This window comes from Henckelia pumila, chromosome 1 (genome assembly GCF_033568475.1).
Source record: "Henckelia pumila isolate YLH828 chromosome 1, ASM3356847v2, whole genome shotgun sequence".
Classification (NCBI taxonomy): Eukaryota; Viridiplantae; Streptophyta; class Magnoliopsida; order Lamiales; family Gesneriaceae; genus Henckelia; species Henckelia pumila.
Window position 1 is genome coordinate 79623184 of NC_133120.1, and position 17823 is coordinate 79641006.

General features: G+C 35.0%; 1 protein-coding gene and 1 non-coding gene across 2 annotated transcripts; both read left to right on the forward strand.

Moving 5' to 3' along the window:
- Positions 1 to 10442: 10442 nt before the first annotated feature.
- TRNAS-UGA (transfer RNA serine (anticodon UGA)) lies at positions 10443 to 10524 on the forward strand. The gene has a single exon. It is a non-coding gene; the product is annotated as a tRNA-Ser (tRNA).
- Positions 10525 to 14875: 4351 nt separating this feature from the next.
- On the forward strand, positions 14876 to 17719 carry LOC140875455 (putative HVA22-like protein g). Its single transcript, XM_073279140.1, has 7 exons — positions 14876 to 15130; positions 16132 to 16172; positions 16272 to 16370; positions 16442 to 16498; positions 16590 to 16653; positions 16727 to 16930; positions 17123 to 17719. Exons 2-7 carry the CDS (start codon positions 16141 to 16143, stop codon positions 17477 to 17479), a joined length of 813 nt encoding a protein of 270 aa, XP_073135241.1. The 5' UTR covers positions 14876 to 15130; positions 16132 to 16140; the 3' UTR covers positions 17480 to 17719.
- Positions 17720 to 17823: the final 104 nt, after the last annotated feature.

The window sequence follows — 17823 nt, forward strand, 5'->3', positions numbered from 1 at the left end:
GAAATTAGCCAATTTACAGATGCATTTCATAATTTTTCCCTAAAAATACGTATACATTTAATTTGAAAGGTCAAATGAAAGGAGTAATCATTCCAGTGTTCTTGAAATTTAGCCCCATTAATGATTTATTCATCTACTAATAATAATATAATAATTTGCATTTTACCCACTTGATTTTCTAAAACATGTGACACATGTATTACAAGTATTGATTGTTATGTTCACATGCCTTAGTTACACATTTTAAGCGTTTATCATACTTTCTTAATTTTCTTACTTACGTCACTCCCTACGTTCAAATAATAATAATAATAATAATAATAATTTATTTATGACACACAAGTTATAAGATCTACAAAAATATTATCACTTAATATCAAATTACAAAGGACACTCTTAACTTGGACGATGAGATTATTGAGTTATCAACATATGAATGATTAAAAAATGATCGATAGAAAAATATAATATATATAATGATCGTATTATGTTTAGTATATATTTTTTTTAGGTGAGAATTTAGGGGTGGGTTTTCGGTATACCGTATAAAAAATATTGGCATGAAAAAAATTCATACCGGTACCGATATCGAAATTCTGAAATGTTGATATGGAAAAAATCTATATTGGTACCGTATAGATACTGAAAAAAAATTCAATATACCAAAAAAAAGTCAATATTTCGAAAAAAGTTCGATACGGTATCTCAAAAATTCGTTATTTTAGCTCGGTATTTCAGTCCTAGGTGAGATAAATTAAGAATCTCTATACTTTTGGATCAAATTACCCTTCAAACATATTAAAAATTACGAATTTAAACAACACTAATTTTTTGTTTTGGGCACGGAAAATTGTATTTTGGGAATAAGAGAGTTGTGTTAGTCATTGGTTGTTGGCGTCTTGGCGGGTTTAATTGTCCCACCTTAATATAAAAAATATAATGTTGTCCTTTCTTTCGAAGGAGAAATCAAGTTTATAAAAAATTGAACCAAAATGAGATATAAAGCCTTCAATTTTCACTTTTACAACATTGTTCCTTGTACCAATTACATATGTACAAAGTCTTCCGAGATATATATATAGAGAGAGAGTTTCTTTCAAGTGCCCATCTACTATTCCCACCACCATGTTCACCAATGATGTGGCACTATTCTATTGTATGTGATAAATATGTGATAAACTGTAGGTCTAATAAAATAGTGTCACATCATTGGTGGGCATGATGGTGGACATGATAGGTGGGTATTTGAAAGAAACTATATATATATATATAAATATATATATATATATATATATTATATATATATATATATATATATATATATATATATAAAGACCCGATCATGCATGTTTCAAGACATGTAAATTCTCATGTTAGAATTTGTAATTGGTATCGGGAGCACTGAATATCTTTGGGTGGCTGAAAAACTATGTGTCGCCAAATGCACGGGAGGGCAAAGAAGACAAGAGATCACAAACTCGAGACGTGTAGCATTCGACTTTGGCACACATTACAAAATTGAAAACTATTTTCCGAAAAATAAAAACTATCATGAAAATTGAAACCCACTAATGAAATTTGTTATACATGAAAAAAAAAAAAATAGTATCACAACAAACTCGTTCCACAAAAGTTACGAAAAATTAAAAGAAAATTGGGTAAAAATCTGAAATGACCCATCTCATATTCCTTATTAATGACTTGATTGGCATGGAATTAATCAAATATTTGAAATTTAAACAAACAGAGAATTTGGGTTAAACGTAACTTAATGATATAAACAAATATCAAACCGGTAGAATACAAGTACTCGAACCAAAACTCAATTACACAACCATATCGAAAAATAAGGGATAATTGCATCCACACCCCCTGTGAAAAGTCTATAAAGCATAAAACCCCTTAAGAAATATTAATAGGCTAATGCATCTCTCAGTTTTTTAAAATGTAGCACATTTCACCCCTATGTTATACAAACTCGAGCATATTTATACTCTCTCATGGGGGTTTTTATGCTAATTTTTTTAAAACATAGGGTCTTACATGCTATTAATTTTACACAGGGGGTTTTATGTCTTTTAGACTTTTCACAGGGGGTGTGGATGCAATTAGCCTCGAAAAACAAATATCAAACCTATGTACAAAACAATGGGAAGGAACAACCCCCACCAGCACTATCCTACTAACTCAGCGTTCACTCCCGGGTTCATCCAACCTAAGGCATGTACCAAAGAATGGGGTATCCAAGATGAAAGCAAGACGTGAATGACAAGTTGTCATGTATGAAACTATGAGCATGTTGTTAGGTAAAATATTGATTTTGGGATATATGGATTATATGCGGGTGAACAAAAATGGTTATAGATAAATAGTCGAGAAAAGAAATTGACTCTTTTTCTTTAAAACGTCAATTAGTAACGTGTTTCCCAGAATACAACGACTATAGACTTTAAAATAATAACACTACAAATTTTAAAGTCACGCGAACTTTGAAATATTTGGAATGCTATGAATTCGAATTTAAGCATTCAACTTAAAAATCAAAATCCAAGATTTTATATCTTGCAAAATTTGGATCTATCCAAGTGTTTTGCTTCAAATTCGAAACAACTTTCGAATTTAATTCTAAAGTTCGAATTTAAGCACAAAAAGCTTAGAAAATCCGAACCAAGATTATGTCTTGTAGTTCAGATATTAAACGCAAAAGCTTAAAAATTCGTAGAAGAATTATTAAGTAAACAAGAGATCAGAAATAAATAAATAAAGAGAAGAGAAAATTGGTATGTTGAATGTAAATGAGGAGTATCATCCTACTTATAAATGTTGGAAAGCCTTGATGAAAAGACATGTTTCTTCACAAAATATTGGTGCAATCTCAAAAAATGTACCCATTCACCATTCAATTGAGGCGCCTCTTTACTCCCAAATTCACACGGCCAAGTGTGGCCGTGTGAATTGGTTTATATATATCATTCCATCTAATTTTTCCAACACGATAAAATTCGAACTAATAAATTAATTCATCATTAACTTTATTTGGTACTCGAGAACTTATGAATTTTACTCGCGATATAGAATTTGTTCTCTACACAACTTGTTTGAATTATTTATCGATTCTAACTAAGTACACAATCCACTTTTCCAACACATACAATTTTGTATGATGCATGTATATATGCACGTGTACTGGATAACATATATCAAACTAGATCATAATGCTCAGTCTCGAGGCACAATGAAGTGTAACACGATACGTTGTCACATCAGAAGTGACTCCCACACCAGATCGAGATTGTGGACAACCAATGTCCCTAACAACCTTAGTTCGACAAAAGAGACTCACAGTGTCCAATCATCCAAGAGAAAGATGGATGTGCGACCTCTGCCAAATAGATAATCACAAAGGATATTAGGTCTAATATATATTCATGCAGCATACAAATAATGCACATAATAATGCACATAAAGTATGACAAGTAATATGAACACATGGAAATTGTAGTGACCCTACATGGAATCACCTACTAACTGGCAACTAATAGCATGCATTAAACTTAATACAGCAAAATACTTAACAGAGTAAAAACGCGCGGAAACATAATCCATAATTTACATATCAGCTTAGTAATATAATCCAGGCTTAAATCTGTAATGATACAACCATATCGAAATTCTTAACCAGTAAACATTATACATCTAATAAATCATGCTGTATAAAAACTTTCAAAGCTCCTGCTCCCTAGTCCTGCCTTGAACTACCAGCTTCGTCCATCCTGCGACCTGCCCCATGGAATAGGGTGTCCAAGATAACAACTAGGACGTGAGCGCTACGCCCAGTACATAGACATGAGTAAACATATGTATATAATGCATGCAACATGATGACTGGTACAGGGTCATCTGAAAAGTCATGCTCAGTACCGGCGCCACATGAGTGCTGCCACCGCACGGATCAACCTCTGGGTGCGACCACACTCGTCTAGTACACCAGAGTAGACAGACATAAATGCCCCCGCCGTCGCGGTACTCTCAGTGACAGACTATCGAGTATAGAGCTGAGCGGCTCTATAGTCAGGTATAACAAGGTATAGGCTCAACGTGTATATGCACATGACATATGAATATAGAAAACGGTAAATCATATCTCATGCCATATAATAATGCCAAATAAATGCAACATATAAACATGTATACTCGCTGGCAATCTCAATCAATGTGTACGTACCTCTAGGCTAGTTCAAGTATAATAGGATCCTAGGTTCCAAGCCTATATTCAAAAATTCATCGTATCACTACATAAATTCTATAAGTCTTAACTAAGCTAATAAGTACTCCCAAAACTTAAATAGATTCCCGGACCATACCTTCGTCCGTAGTTAGCCCTTTGGAGTCGCTAGTCCCGGATGACTATAACCACACCTTGGTTATTCCAGAACCTCTATTATAATCGATAGGGCCCTCAAGTGTATAACTCGCACTATATAACTGAATAAGGAAACTCGGGAATTCGTAATTGAAAATGAACTCTGAACGGCCCTATTTATAGCCAAATTTCTCGGCCAGGATCGGAACTTCCGATTTCGGGATCGGAGCTTCCGATCCAGCTCATTGCGTGCATGTCTGCAACGCCAGGATCGGAACTTCCGATCTACGATCGGAGCTTCCGATCTGCTCTATGACCGACACTTGTCAAAACTCGCGACTGAGTCATCGATCATTTTTGACAGCTGGGGATCGGAACTTCCGTTCCAGGATCGGAGCTTCCGTTCCGATCGGAGCTTACTATCCGGGATCGGAGCTTACTATCCGGGATCGGAACTTACTATCCGGCCCAAAATGAAAAAGCCCAAATTTTACTTCTGAAGTCCAATAACACTCCGAAATTGGTTAAATACCAACCCTTAATCATGTTTAACATATTATTATCTTAAAATGGTATCTGGGTTACTACATTCTCCCCACCTTTAGATATTTCGTCCGCGAAATAACATCTAAAGATAAATCAAGATAACAATATGAAACATCACACCATGTCTTATTACAACAACGGTAATTACATCTTATATGGTAATCAAAAATACAAAGCAAACAACTCAGGATATTCTGCTCGCATACGACTCTCAGTTTCCCAAGTTGCTTCTTCAACGCCTCGGCGCTGCCACTGTACCATCACAAGTGGTATAGTCTTGTTTCGAAGAACTTTCTCCTTCCTGTCTAGGATACGAATTGGTCGTTCAACAAAAGACAGATCTGGCTCTAGCTGAATATCAGTAGATTGAATCACATGAGATTCATCAGCTATGTACTGTCGAAGCAACGACACATGAAAAACATTGTGTATACTGGAAAGAGATGGCGGTAAAGCCAAACGATAAGCAACATCTCCGATCTTCTCCAGTATTTGGAAAGGCCCAACGTAACGAGGAGACAACTTGCCCTTCACACCGAATCTCATCACCTTTCTGAAAGGTGATACCCGGAGAAATACATATTCACCAGGCTCAAACTGAAGTGGCCTACGGCGAATATTCGCATAACTGGCTTGTCTATCTTGAGCAACTTTGATCCTATGCTTGATCAAATCTACCTTGTCTACAATCTGCTGCACCAATTCAGGACCCTCGACTTGCCGTTCCCCGACTTCATCCCAGAATAATGGAGTACGACACCGTCGACCATACAATGCCTCGAAAGGTGCCATATCAATACTACGATGATAACTGTTATTGTAGGCAAATTCAATCAAAGGTAACTGATCCTGCCAAGATAAACCAAAGTCCATGACAGAAGAACGTAGCATGTCCTCCAGCGTACGAATAGTGCGCTCTGACTGCCCATCAGTCTCCGGATGATACGCAGTGCTCAAACTCAGAGTGGTACCCAACGCCTGCTGAAAACTACCCCAAAAACGTGAAGTAAATCGCAGATCTCTATCACTGACAATACTCACTGGAATCCCATGTAATCGCACAATCTCCTGGATGTATAAACGTGCCATGCGATCATAAGAATACTCCCGGTTGTAAGGAATAAAGTGTGCTGATTTCGTCAAACGGTCAACAACGACCCAGATAGCATCACACTGACGTGACGTCATAGGTAAGTGGGTGACAAAATCCATAGTTACGTGCTCCCACTTCCATTCGGGAATCTCAAGATTCTGCAGTAATCCACCTGGTCGTCGATGTTCAGCCTTGACCTGTTGACAAACCAAACATCTCGAAACAAATTGATACACACTTCGCTTCATCCCCTTCCACCAGAATCTAGTTCGCAAGTCCTTAAACATTTTCATACTTCCAGGATGAACTGATAATCGACTCCTGTGAGCTTGAGGTAGAATATCATTCCTGAGCTCCGCAACATTAGGTACAACAACTCTATTGGATAGGCACAATAAACCATCTGCCTGAAAATGGAATCCAGATGTATTAACTTCATTGGCTAGACGTGTCAATCGCTGAGTCTTAACATCAGATATCTGAGCATCTCTGATTCGAGAATACAATACCGGCTCAGATAGAATAGTATACAAACGAATCTCATTCCTCCCTTTCTTGTGCTTGAGCGTAAAACTCAATGAACAGCATTCTTGAATCATATGAGATATTTCATTAGTCTGAAGTGCAGACAGTCTCACCTGCCGACTCAAGGCATCAGCAGTAAGATTAGCAGAACCTGGATGATATTTGATTTCACAATCATAATCCTTCAGGAGATCCATCCAGCGTCTCTGTCGCATATTCAACTCTGCCTGAGTGAATAAATACTTCAAACTCTTGTGATCCGTAAATATCTCAAATTTTTCGCCATAAAGATAATGTCTCCAAATCTTGAGCGCAAATACAATGGCGGCTAACTCGAGATCATGCACTGGATAATTACTCTCATGCGACTTCAACTGTCGAGAAGCATAGGCAATAACATGTCCATGCTGTGTCAAAACACATCCTAACCCCTGACCAGAGGCATCAGTATAGACAACATAACCTCCTGATCCAGAAGGTAGAGCTAGCACAGGTGCAATAGTAAGACGTCTACGCAGCTCGTGAAATGACTCCTCACAATCCGAGGACCAAATGAAGGTAACATCTTTCCAAGTAAGCTGAGTCAAAGGCCTGGCCAACTGTGAAAAATTCTCGATGAACCGACAGTAATATCCCGCTAGACCCAAGAAACTACGAATCTCAGCAACCTCGTCGGACGAGACCAGTTCAGCACTGCCTCTATCTTACTAGGATCAACAGATATCCCTTCACTCTCATTAATATGGGAACTGAAAGGTAGCAGATCAAGAAATCGCTGCTGATACTGATCAATAGTCATTGATCCTTGCCTCAAAGTAAGCAACTCCATAGATCGTGCTTGGCGAACAGCCGGAGGAAAATACAATTTCTGAAACTCCCGACAGAAATCCCCCCAAGTCACCTGTCCTCTCTCAGTACGTGCCTGAGCAACCTTGGCATCCCACCAAAAACGTGATCTATCCTCTAGAACGAATTCTAGAACTTCCAGTTTCTGCTCCTCAGTACACTCAAAAGCTCGGAACGTGCTCTCAAGTTTAGACATCCAGCTTCTAGCTTGTTCAGGATTCTCGCCTCCCACTAAGGGTTTCGGTCCTACCTGCATAAACTTATTAATAGTATAGCGACGTCGACCCTCATGAGGACGATGTTGATCATCCTGATGATGATGGCGACGATGATGATGACCACTTCCCTGACCAACACTACCATGACTCTCGTCAGCCATATCCTGAAAAGAATTGCACATTAAAATCCCAAATGCGCAAGAATTACTCAAGACTAAACTAAATCCTAAGTACTAATCCCAAAATCTAACCTGGATCTGATACCAAAAATGTAGTGACCCTACATGGAATCACCTACTAACTGGCAACTAATAGCATGCATTAAACTTAATACAGCAAAATACTTAACAGAGTAAAAATGCGCGGAAACATAATCCATACTTTACATATCAGCTTAGTAATATAATCCAGGCTTAAATCTGTAATGATACAACCATATCGAAATTCTTAACCAGTAAACATTATACAGCTAATAAATCATGCTGTATAAAAACTTTCAAAGCTCCTGCTCCCTAGTCCTGCCTTGAACTACCAGCTCCGTCCATCCTGCGACCTGCCCCATGGAATAGGGTGTCCAAGATAACAACTAGGACGTGAGCGCTACGCCCAGTACATAGACATGAGTAAACATATGTATATAATGCATGCAACATGATGACTGGTACAGGGTCATCTGAAAAGTCATGCTCAGTACCGGCGCCACATGAGTGCTGCCACCGCACGGATCAACCTCTGGGTGCGACCACACTCGTCTAGTACACCAGAGTAGACAGACATAAATGCCCCCGCCGTCGCGGTACTCTCAGTGACAGACTATCGAGTATAGAGCTGAGCGGCTCTATAGTCAGGTATAACAAGGTATAGGCTCAACGTGTATATGCACATGACATATGAATATAGAAAACGGTAAATCATATCTCATGCCATATAATAATGCCAAATAAATGCAACATATAAACATGTATACTCGCTGGCAATCTCAATCAATGTGTACGTACCTCTAGGCTAGTTCAAGTATAATAGGATCCTAGGTTCCAAGCCTATATTCAAAAATTCATCGTATCACATAAATTCTATAAGTCTTAACTAAGCTAATAAGTACTCCCAAAACTTAAATAGATTCCCGGACCATACCTTCGTCCGTAGTTAGCCCTTTGGAGTCGCTAGTCCCGGATGACTATAACCACACCTTGGTTATTCCAGAACCTCTATTATAATCGATAGGGCCCTCAAGTGTATAACTCGCACTATATAACTGAAGAAGGAAACTCGGGAATTCGTAATTGAAAATGAACTCTGAACGGCCCTATTTATAGCCAAATTTCTCGGCCAGGATCGGAACTTCCGATTTCGGGATCGGAGCTTCCGATCCAGCTCATTGCGTGCATGTCTGCCACGCCAGGATCGGAACTTCCGATCTACGATCGGAGCTTCCGATCTGCTCTATGACCGACACTTGTCAAAACTCGCGACTGAGTCATCGATCATTTTTGACAGCTGGGGATCGGAACTTCCGTTCCAGGATCGGAGCTTCCGTTCCGATCGGAGCTTACTATCCGGGATCGGAGCTTACTATCCAGGATCGGAACTTACTATCCGGCCCAAAATGAAAAAGCCCAAATTTTACTTCTGAAGTCCAATAACACTCCGAAATTGGTTAAATACCAACCCTTAATCATGTTTAACATATTATTATCTTAAAATGGTATCTGGGTTACTACAGAAATGCATACCCAAGCTTGAATATCTAGGAAATTACTTATTTCCCTCTAATAACTGGTCTAGTAGCACATGGTTTAGGTTCAAAGCTTATAGATCAAGTGAACAACATGTCATTATTTATTATCTAAAAAGCTTAACTAATCTAATAGCTATTCACAATAACTATTAACGATTTAGGATTATACATTTGTCTGTCGTTAGCTTTCTGATGTCGAGAGCCAATAACTTGAGCACAAATTCATTACGAGCCCCTAGTCCCTTGCTAGTGTTTGATCCTCGATAATATTTCTAGAAACGCTCAAATATAGACTGAAAGGAATGAGATCATTCTCTTAATATCTGCCAAAAAATGAAGTTTATATGTCTAATTATAAGCTATGATTTGGAAGATCCGAACTCAGCATGATTCTCAAATATTAACAACATTTTAACACCTTAGTGAAAACCTGTATTCGGAAGATCCGAAATGGCACTTTCAAGCAATTGTTTCGACACGTCACGGGGTTATATGGGTGTCTGGGTTCCGATCTGAACCTGAGTCAGACCTTCTGAACTTTCCAATGTTGAATTAAACATATTTTCTTAACTAATGACCTGTAAGCATGTTTTAATGTCCAATATTGTGAAACAAAACTCCGATCACTATAAAATCCATGTTATATTTTTTGAATTACATTTCGGCTGATGTGATGAATGAATTATTGCATTATAAATTATTTTTTAATGAAAAAATATAACTATGTACGTGTTTTTTTTTTTTAAATATGATTTGGTATTAATTTTGCGTTGATACATACAAGTGAACAAAAAAACATATATTAATTGATTTGATATTTAACGCTACAAAAATAAGATTTAATCAACCAATTTATATCTTATAATAAATCAATGCTATTCTTAAAATAAGTTTTTTTAATCATTTCCAGTGTTGGTTAAGAAATCTTTTGTAAAGGAAATTTTAAGAAATATTTGTTACTTTTTTTTTGGGACAATTCGGGTCTTTGTCGAGAAAACTAGTAAAATAGGTTTTATGAATTTTTTTTAATATTTTTATCAAATATTCGGATACGCTATTTTTCAAACTTTCATTTGGTTATAGATAAATTTAAGTTATTTTATTGGACAAGAAGTCGATATGTCCGAGTGGTTAAGGAGACAGACTTGAAATCTGTTGGGTTCTGCCCGCGCAGGTTCGAACCCTGCTGTCGACGAGAATTTTTTCAATTATTTTGGCAGCTTGTGGTGGAATTATTATCATTATTAAATTTTTTAAGAGTATTATTATTATTAGTATTATTGTATTATTTTTAAAAAAAGGTTACATTTACAAATCAAAACGTCGCTAAAATCAATGTTTTCACATATAACTAGGGGGTAAACGAGCCGAGCTACTCGTGAGCAACTCGCGAGTAGTTCGGTCAAAGCTCGACTCGAGCGCGATTTGATCGAGCTCGAGCGCGAGTAGCTCGAGCATACAATCGAGCGCGAGTCGAGGTTTGGAACTATGTGATCGAGTAGCTCGCGAGCTACTCGATAAGCCACACACACACATATATATATATATATATATATATATATATATATATTAAAAAATAATATAAATATATATAAATATAAATATAATATATATAATATTATATTATATTTATATATTAATTTATTTATAATATTTAATTTATTTTATTTTATTTATTATATTTATATATTTATTTATTTTATAATATATATAATATAATATTATATTTATTTATTAATATATTTTTAATTTATATATATATAATATAAAAGCTCAAGCTCGAGTACTCGAACTACAACCGAGCTCGAGCTCATATTTTACTACTCGATCGAGCTCGAGCTCGAATAGTAAAATTTGAGCTTGAGCTCGAGTATTGTGCTACTCGAGCTCGGTTCGACTCGATAACACTCCTACATATAACACCGTAATATTTCGAATTTGAAACTAATCAAGAACAAAATGTTGAACTATATTATATATTTTTTAATAACATGTCGAGCTCTGCAAATAATTTGAGAATAAATTTCATCGAATAAAGCTACAAACATTCTTCAGCTCCTAAATAGCAATTATATGTACCTTATGGAATCTAATGAATAAGTGTCATACATACCGAATAAGTTCCAATACTCGAATGTTAATTTAATTAAGAGAGTTCTTGCAATAATTAAAAAAATAGGTCATTCGTGATTTTTTTGATTAAAAATTTAGTTTTGTGTATTTCTTATCCAGTTTTTTTTTAGTTTAAATTGAAATCAAGAAGTTACTGAGATAGTCTGTTTGTATATATCACATAATTCATGTGCGCGGGAAAACAATCATTTTGATCCTGTAAATTGCATCATTTTGGTTTTCGGACATGTATCTATTGAAAGTAGGATAATAGTCCTATAACTTTACTTTTTATGTTATTTTAGTCCAATTTACATTGTAGTAAATTAATTTGACTGTGAATTGCTGACTAGGCGACGAAGTTGTTTGACATGGCATTATTTTAAATGTGTTGGCCGCCTCCATGTAGACTAACTAATAATATATTAATTAATTAACTTGTCAACTGGATAAATGAAAAAAAATATAAATAATAATAATAATATCATATACATGGATTAATCAAAGTCTTCCACAGTTTGTGGCCCTAAAATTTGAAATCCTCTTTTCTCAAGCCCCAAATTCTAATCAACCCATGAACACTTGATGGATGACCGAAATCGATTGAAATTCATAGATTGATTGAGTTTTTAATCTTGAATTTTCTATTCTACTGTACAATTTTCACGCATTGGTTTAAATTCAAGATTAAATACATATCAAAATTAACAGAAAAAAATAAATTTTGCGTATCACAAAACTACATCTTGCACAAAACAAAGAAAAACAATGTCACGCTAGTTTCAGAAGAAGAAAAAATCATGATAGCCGAACACATTTCATTACAAGGAATTATAGCATCAAAACTAGGTCACACTAGTTTGAAAAAAAAGGGGGGTCATAATTCCAAAACAAAGTCACACACTCGCTCTCCTTTCTCCTCCATCCTTGTGATCTACATAAGCTCTTTTATGAGCTTTACTCTGCCACAACAATATGAATCTTTCTCTTGTGATAATCTCATTTGTCGGTCCAATCTTCATTTCCTCTTGGATCTTTTTCAAAAAGATTTTGGTTTTTCATGGATTTCAACCAAATTCCAGCTTTGATTTGTTATTTATGGATAGATTAGAAATTAGGGCTTGAGAGATGATGGTTTTTGGTTCAAGGGCTAAGGATCATGGAAGAAATTTTTAATTGATTTTATGAGTATTGATAATGTTTTTTCATTTATTCAGTTGACAAGTTAATTAATATATTATTAGGTAGTCTACATGGCGGCCAACACATTTAAAATCATGTCAAACAAATTCGTCGCCTGATAAGCAATTCACGGTTAAATTAATTTACGTCGGTGTAAATTGGACCAAAATAGCATAAAAAGTAAAGTTATAGGACTATTATCCTACTTTCAATAAATACATGACCAAAAACCAAAAAGATGCAACTTAGAGGACCAAAATGGTTGTTTTTCCTATATATTACAACAATATTTTTTTTCATGGTTTGTTTTTTTTATCACGTACTTTCAATTTTAAAATTAATAAAATTTTCTAATTTTTAAAAATTCTTTGTTTTTTTATTTTTATAAGACATATATGTGTATATATATATATTGTAACTATTACTATATATATTTTATTTATACTAGCGGACGGGTAGCGTGTAGAACGATATATTTGAAAATAACGAAATAATACACAGGATAATAAAAATACATCAAAGAATTAATGAACTACACACACAACTAATATTATTGACTTGTATATATGGAAAAACTTCATTTCAAGTAATGAATTAAATTTCACTCTCGACCTTCAGCTGCAGCAACCAATAACACTAATTGACATTACTTCATCTGAAAAAAATAAGACTAATTGACATTACTCCATCTGAAAAAACATAAGAGAAAAGAAGAAACAATTCTCGATTACAAAATAAGACATGAAACAACATCTAAAAACTTATTGTACTTAAAACTCTAAAATTTAAATGAGCATTGCGTATTAAAGTAAAAACATAATTTTTTTTTGCAAATCTATTTATTCATGTCAAATAATAATTTTAATGCACAATCAATAGTATTTCCATAGAAATTATATATGGTTGATAGAAATTTTTTTTGTCGTATGATCCAAGATATGACTGATTTTTTTTTATTACAAACATCTATTAATGATTTCATTTCTATAAAAATCATTTTCCCAAATTTTTTTAAAACTTGTACTGCTTTAAACAAAAAATTTCAATTATTTTCTACTAAAAAATAACTACTAACTCAATTATTATCTGTTTTTTCTTTCAATAGAAAACTATAACAGTGGCCACATCAACCGTCGTCCAACTCCAAATCCATGCAAAGCTATGCGCCTATACCAACATTTATATGTCAATACAAAGAAATATAACTTTTTTTTCATACTAATCACAACTCCAAATAATTTATTTTTACGATATAATGACTTCTTCCATGACATTGCAATTTTTTTATCGAAGCATTATATCAAATACAAGGTCAGATTAAAATTCTGGATACTTGAATGCATATACGTAAAAGACGGTGTTAGGCTGCAAGAATTGGATGAACGTAATAAATAAAGTCGTGGATGAACGTGACATCGACTAGCAAATATCGAAAGAAGGACTAAGACAACATTACAATTGCCATTAGATGTACCTTTAGGACCGGGAAATCAACACAACAATAAAATCAGAAAATGAACATATAAAAACTTGAAAATTAAAAAAAAAATTCTCACTGTGACGATACTTAAAATAAAAACATGAAAAAGAACAAAATTCTCACCGTGACAATTTTCGAATGGAATATGAAATCTCATATTGTGAAACAGTTATGGTTCATCTTGGCGGTTGAGAAATAAGAGGAATAGATAATGAATGAAATAGAATCTCATAGTGTGAAACCGTTATTGTTCATCTTGGTGGTTGAGAAATAAGAAGAATAGATAATGAATGAAATAGAATAAAACTTTCAAAATTTGAATAAATTATTAGATGGACTTCCGCGAAATCTGGTCACCAAATTTTATTGAAGATAAACGTGTTCGAAAATTGTGGGTGATAGATGAATATTTTGATTTTTTTATCCCACAACCATGAAAGCTCCAATGTATTTTTTTAGGTTAAAATGATAATATTATATTGGTGTAATCAAGTCAGACCAAATTAGTTTATAGGCTACAAAAGTTTTATAAAGAAGTAAAGATAGTAAAAATAAAATAATAAAAATATAATAGAGATATTATGTAAATGTGTGCATCCAAATACTAGTACGTTCAAATGTCACGATATGCTGTTTTTTTTTTTTTTTTTTTTTTTTTTTTTGAAGAAATCACGATATGCTGTTGGATAAACAAATCCCGAATAGACTGCGATTCATAAGTCGTTAGCTATTGTGTTGCACTGTCACACACTGAATCTCTCCTTTATATGGGAAAATAATAAATAGAAAATCCTGAAGCCGAAATCTTTTCGAACGACGCTGCAAAATCTGATTCCCGTCTGCCTTCTCTCTCGCCGCCGGTATCAACGGTTCGCCGCCGTTTGACATCGGCGCCTAACTTCGCTGACGGTTTCATATTCCGAAACTCCCAATCACGGCGTCGAATTCTAATACCTGCATTTTCTTCACGGTGCTCAACGAACGGCCATTTCATACCATTTTTCCGTGGAATCGTTTCGTTATATAGGTGCGGATCAATGTGTTCATCGATCCTCGTTTAAAATTTTAACGAGCTAGCTTGTTCTTTCTTAATTTTCGAGTTGCATTTTTTGGACAGAAATTCTCCGTGAAATCGTATGAAGATATGTCTATATTATGAGAAATTCGTTACGTGCCTTTATTTGATATTTTTAGGAATTGATTTACATTCCTCTTTGAGATCGTTGTTCATGTGTGGGATGAAGATTTATATGTTTGATGTTGCTGCATTCTTATTTTCTCCTCGTTTCTACTCAGCTATAATTTGATGCCTGAATCTGAATGCCAACTAACATTCGTTTATCATTGATTTGTTATAGTTTGTAATTGCCTTTTGTTCAGATTATTTCTTTATAAAATGCAAACTGTTTGGAATTCTGAAAGAATCTAACTCAAGATAGTTTAATGTTTTTGGTGCAATTTATGTTAGTCGTGGCCAGTGGCCACCAGCAAGCAATTAAGCATGAAGCGCAATTTATGCAATCAATTTGGTTTCCATTATGATTTCTGATATTAATCTCGTGCCTCAGTTTCTGAACACATTGTGATGGATAAGTGAATGCTTGACAAATATATGACGAAAAGAAAATGAAAAGCTTGCACGAGTCATTATCAGTAGAACATTGGAATCTCGGCTTTTGATGAGGAAAATGAGATGGGATTGTAAAAGCTTTGGAATTGTTTGTCCCTGTCTTCCCTGCCAAGTTAATTGATTCAAAAAAGATGGGAAAAATGATCACAACAAATCGAACAGCCAAGTGCTTTCCTTTGCTATGACCAACTTTGGGATCTAGAAGAACCTAATGGAGTCTTGATTAGTTCTTACTTCAGTTTTTATGGCCAAAAACCAGTGTCTGAAAGTAAATAATTGCCTAAGTAGAATATTTCAATTTTGAATTTAGTTTTGAAAGCAAGCTCGATTGGTTCGTTGCTTTTACGAACTAAGAAATTAGCTTTGACATAGAAAATGCTTAAATGTGTCCATTGCAGGGAGTCAATATGATTGGATCTTTTATATACAGAGGACTCGTGTACGTGCCATTTCTAGTTTTTTTTTTCTCCATAAGAAGTTATATTCCTCTTCTTTTTCATTTCATAAGGTTCTTGGTTTTGTACCCTCGATGTTACAGGTTGATTTTTGGCTATGCTTATCCTGCATATGAATGCTTTAAAGCCGTGGAACTAAATAAGCCCGAAATCGAGCAACTTCGATTTTGGTGCCAGTATTGGTATGCCATATACCTGATTCAGCCTCAGAAACTTAATTGCTAGCTTTTAAAATTAAACCTCTCACTTACAGGATCTTGGTGGCTGGGATGACAGTTTGTGAAAGAATTTGTGATGTATTAATTGGCTGGTAAACTTTTTGGTTGCTGATATTACAATTATCAATTTTGACTTGATCTCTTTTGTAACTTTTCCATTCATGTTTGTAAATTGTGTCAAAGGGTTCCAATGTATGGCGAAGTTAAGTTGGCCTTCTTTATATACTTGTGGTACCCTAAGACTAAGGTTCGTTATCTCCTTCCAAATCAGCATATGGTGTAGACTTCATAAAGTCTAATTAAACCTCAACTGATTTCAGGGAACTACATATGTATATGAGTCTTTTTTCAGACCCTACATCGCAAAGCATGAAACTGAAATTGACCGAAATTTGTCAGAGCTGAGAACAAGAGCTGGGGATATGATAATCTTGTACTGGAAAATTGCTGTAAGCCATGGCCAGACCAGGTTTTTTCAGATTTTGCAGTATGTTGCTTCACACTCATCTCCTTGGGTGGCTCAGGTGTTTACTGCCAAACTTATTATTTCGTTCGAGTTTTGTGTCTTATATCTTCTTCTGAGTCTGTCACAGCTATATAATAGAGATGTTCACTGATTGTCATTTAGTTCTATAGCTCTGGATTATTGTTGAACACTTGAACTTAAGACCTTTGTGCATGGCTTTAAAAAGTATTTTTTTTTCCCAATCGGGCAGCAAGTGACCACAACAACATCAAATCACAGATCAGCCCATACAAAACAAGCACAGGATGAACAGCCCTCATCTCCTGTTTCGAGTACATCTTCAAGTGAAAACCAAGAAGACATGTCAGAAGAAGCAGAACCATCAAAATCTTCCAAAGATTCTCCCCCTTGTACAGTCTCAACAGAACAAAAAATAGCAACAGCACTGACCGTTGTCGAGCCAAGTAAAATTTCAAACCCTACTCATGAAATGCAGAATAAATCAGTGCCTTCAACAGAGTGCGAAGAGGCTCAGATTCTTTTGGAAGATATACGACCGGTGACCCGAGCAATGTCTAGGAAAACACGGTCCGTAACAAGTCCTTGACTGGTGATATGGATGGTAATATAATTTTTGACATTTTCATCTTGCCATTCTTTCATTATTATTAACAAATATGGAACCAATTATAATGTCAGCAATTCTTTTAACCGTGAATTGTTGCGATTTTAGTTTGGAAAAGATTTACTGGAAACCATAATTGAACTTGTTTCCAGGCATTCTCTTGCTGTTTTATGTCTGATGTTTGTTTAAGAGGTCAAGGAACTGATTATTACGTTTTCTTTTTCTTTATTTTGTGGTAGTTTTTAATAGTTATCCCAAGATTTTATTTACTCAGTCAGCAGAAAACTGAATATTTAGAAAATGTAAACATAAAAACATGTTAAAAA

What these genes read in the sequence shown, in the direction of transcription:
- LOC140875455 (XM_073279140.1), top strand. Translation starts at nt 16,141, where the DNA reads ATGATTGGATCTTTTATATACAGAGGACTCGT. An exon ending in CGATTTTGGTGCCAGTATTG is followed by an intron (nt 16,371 to 16,441) that starts GTATGCCATATA and finishes TCTCACTTACAG; the next exon opens with GATCTTGGTGGCTGGGATGA. An exon ending in TGTGGTACCCTAAGACTAAG is followed by an intron (nt 16,654 to 16,726) that starts GTTCGTTATCTC and finishes AACTGATTTCAG; the next exon opens with GGAACTACATATGTATATGA.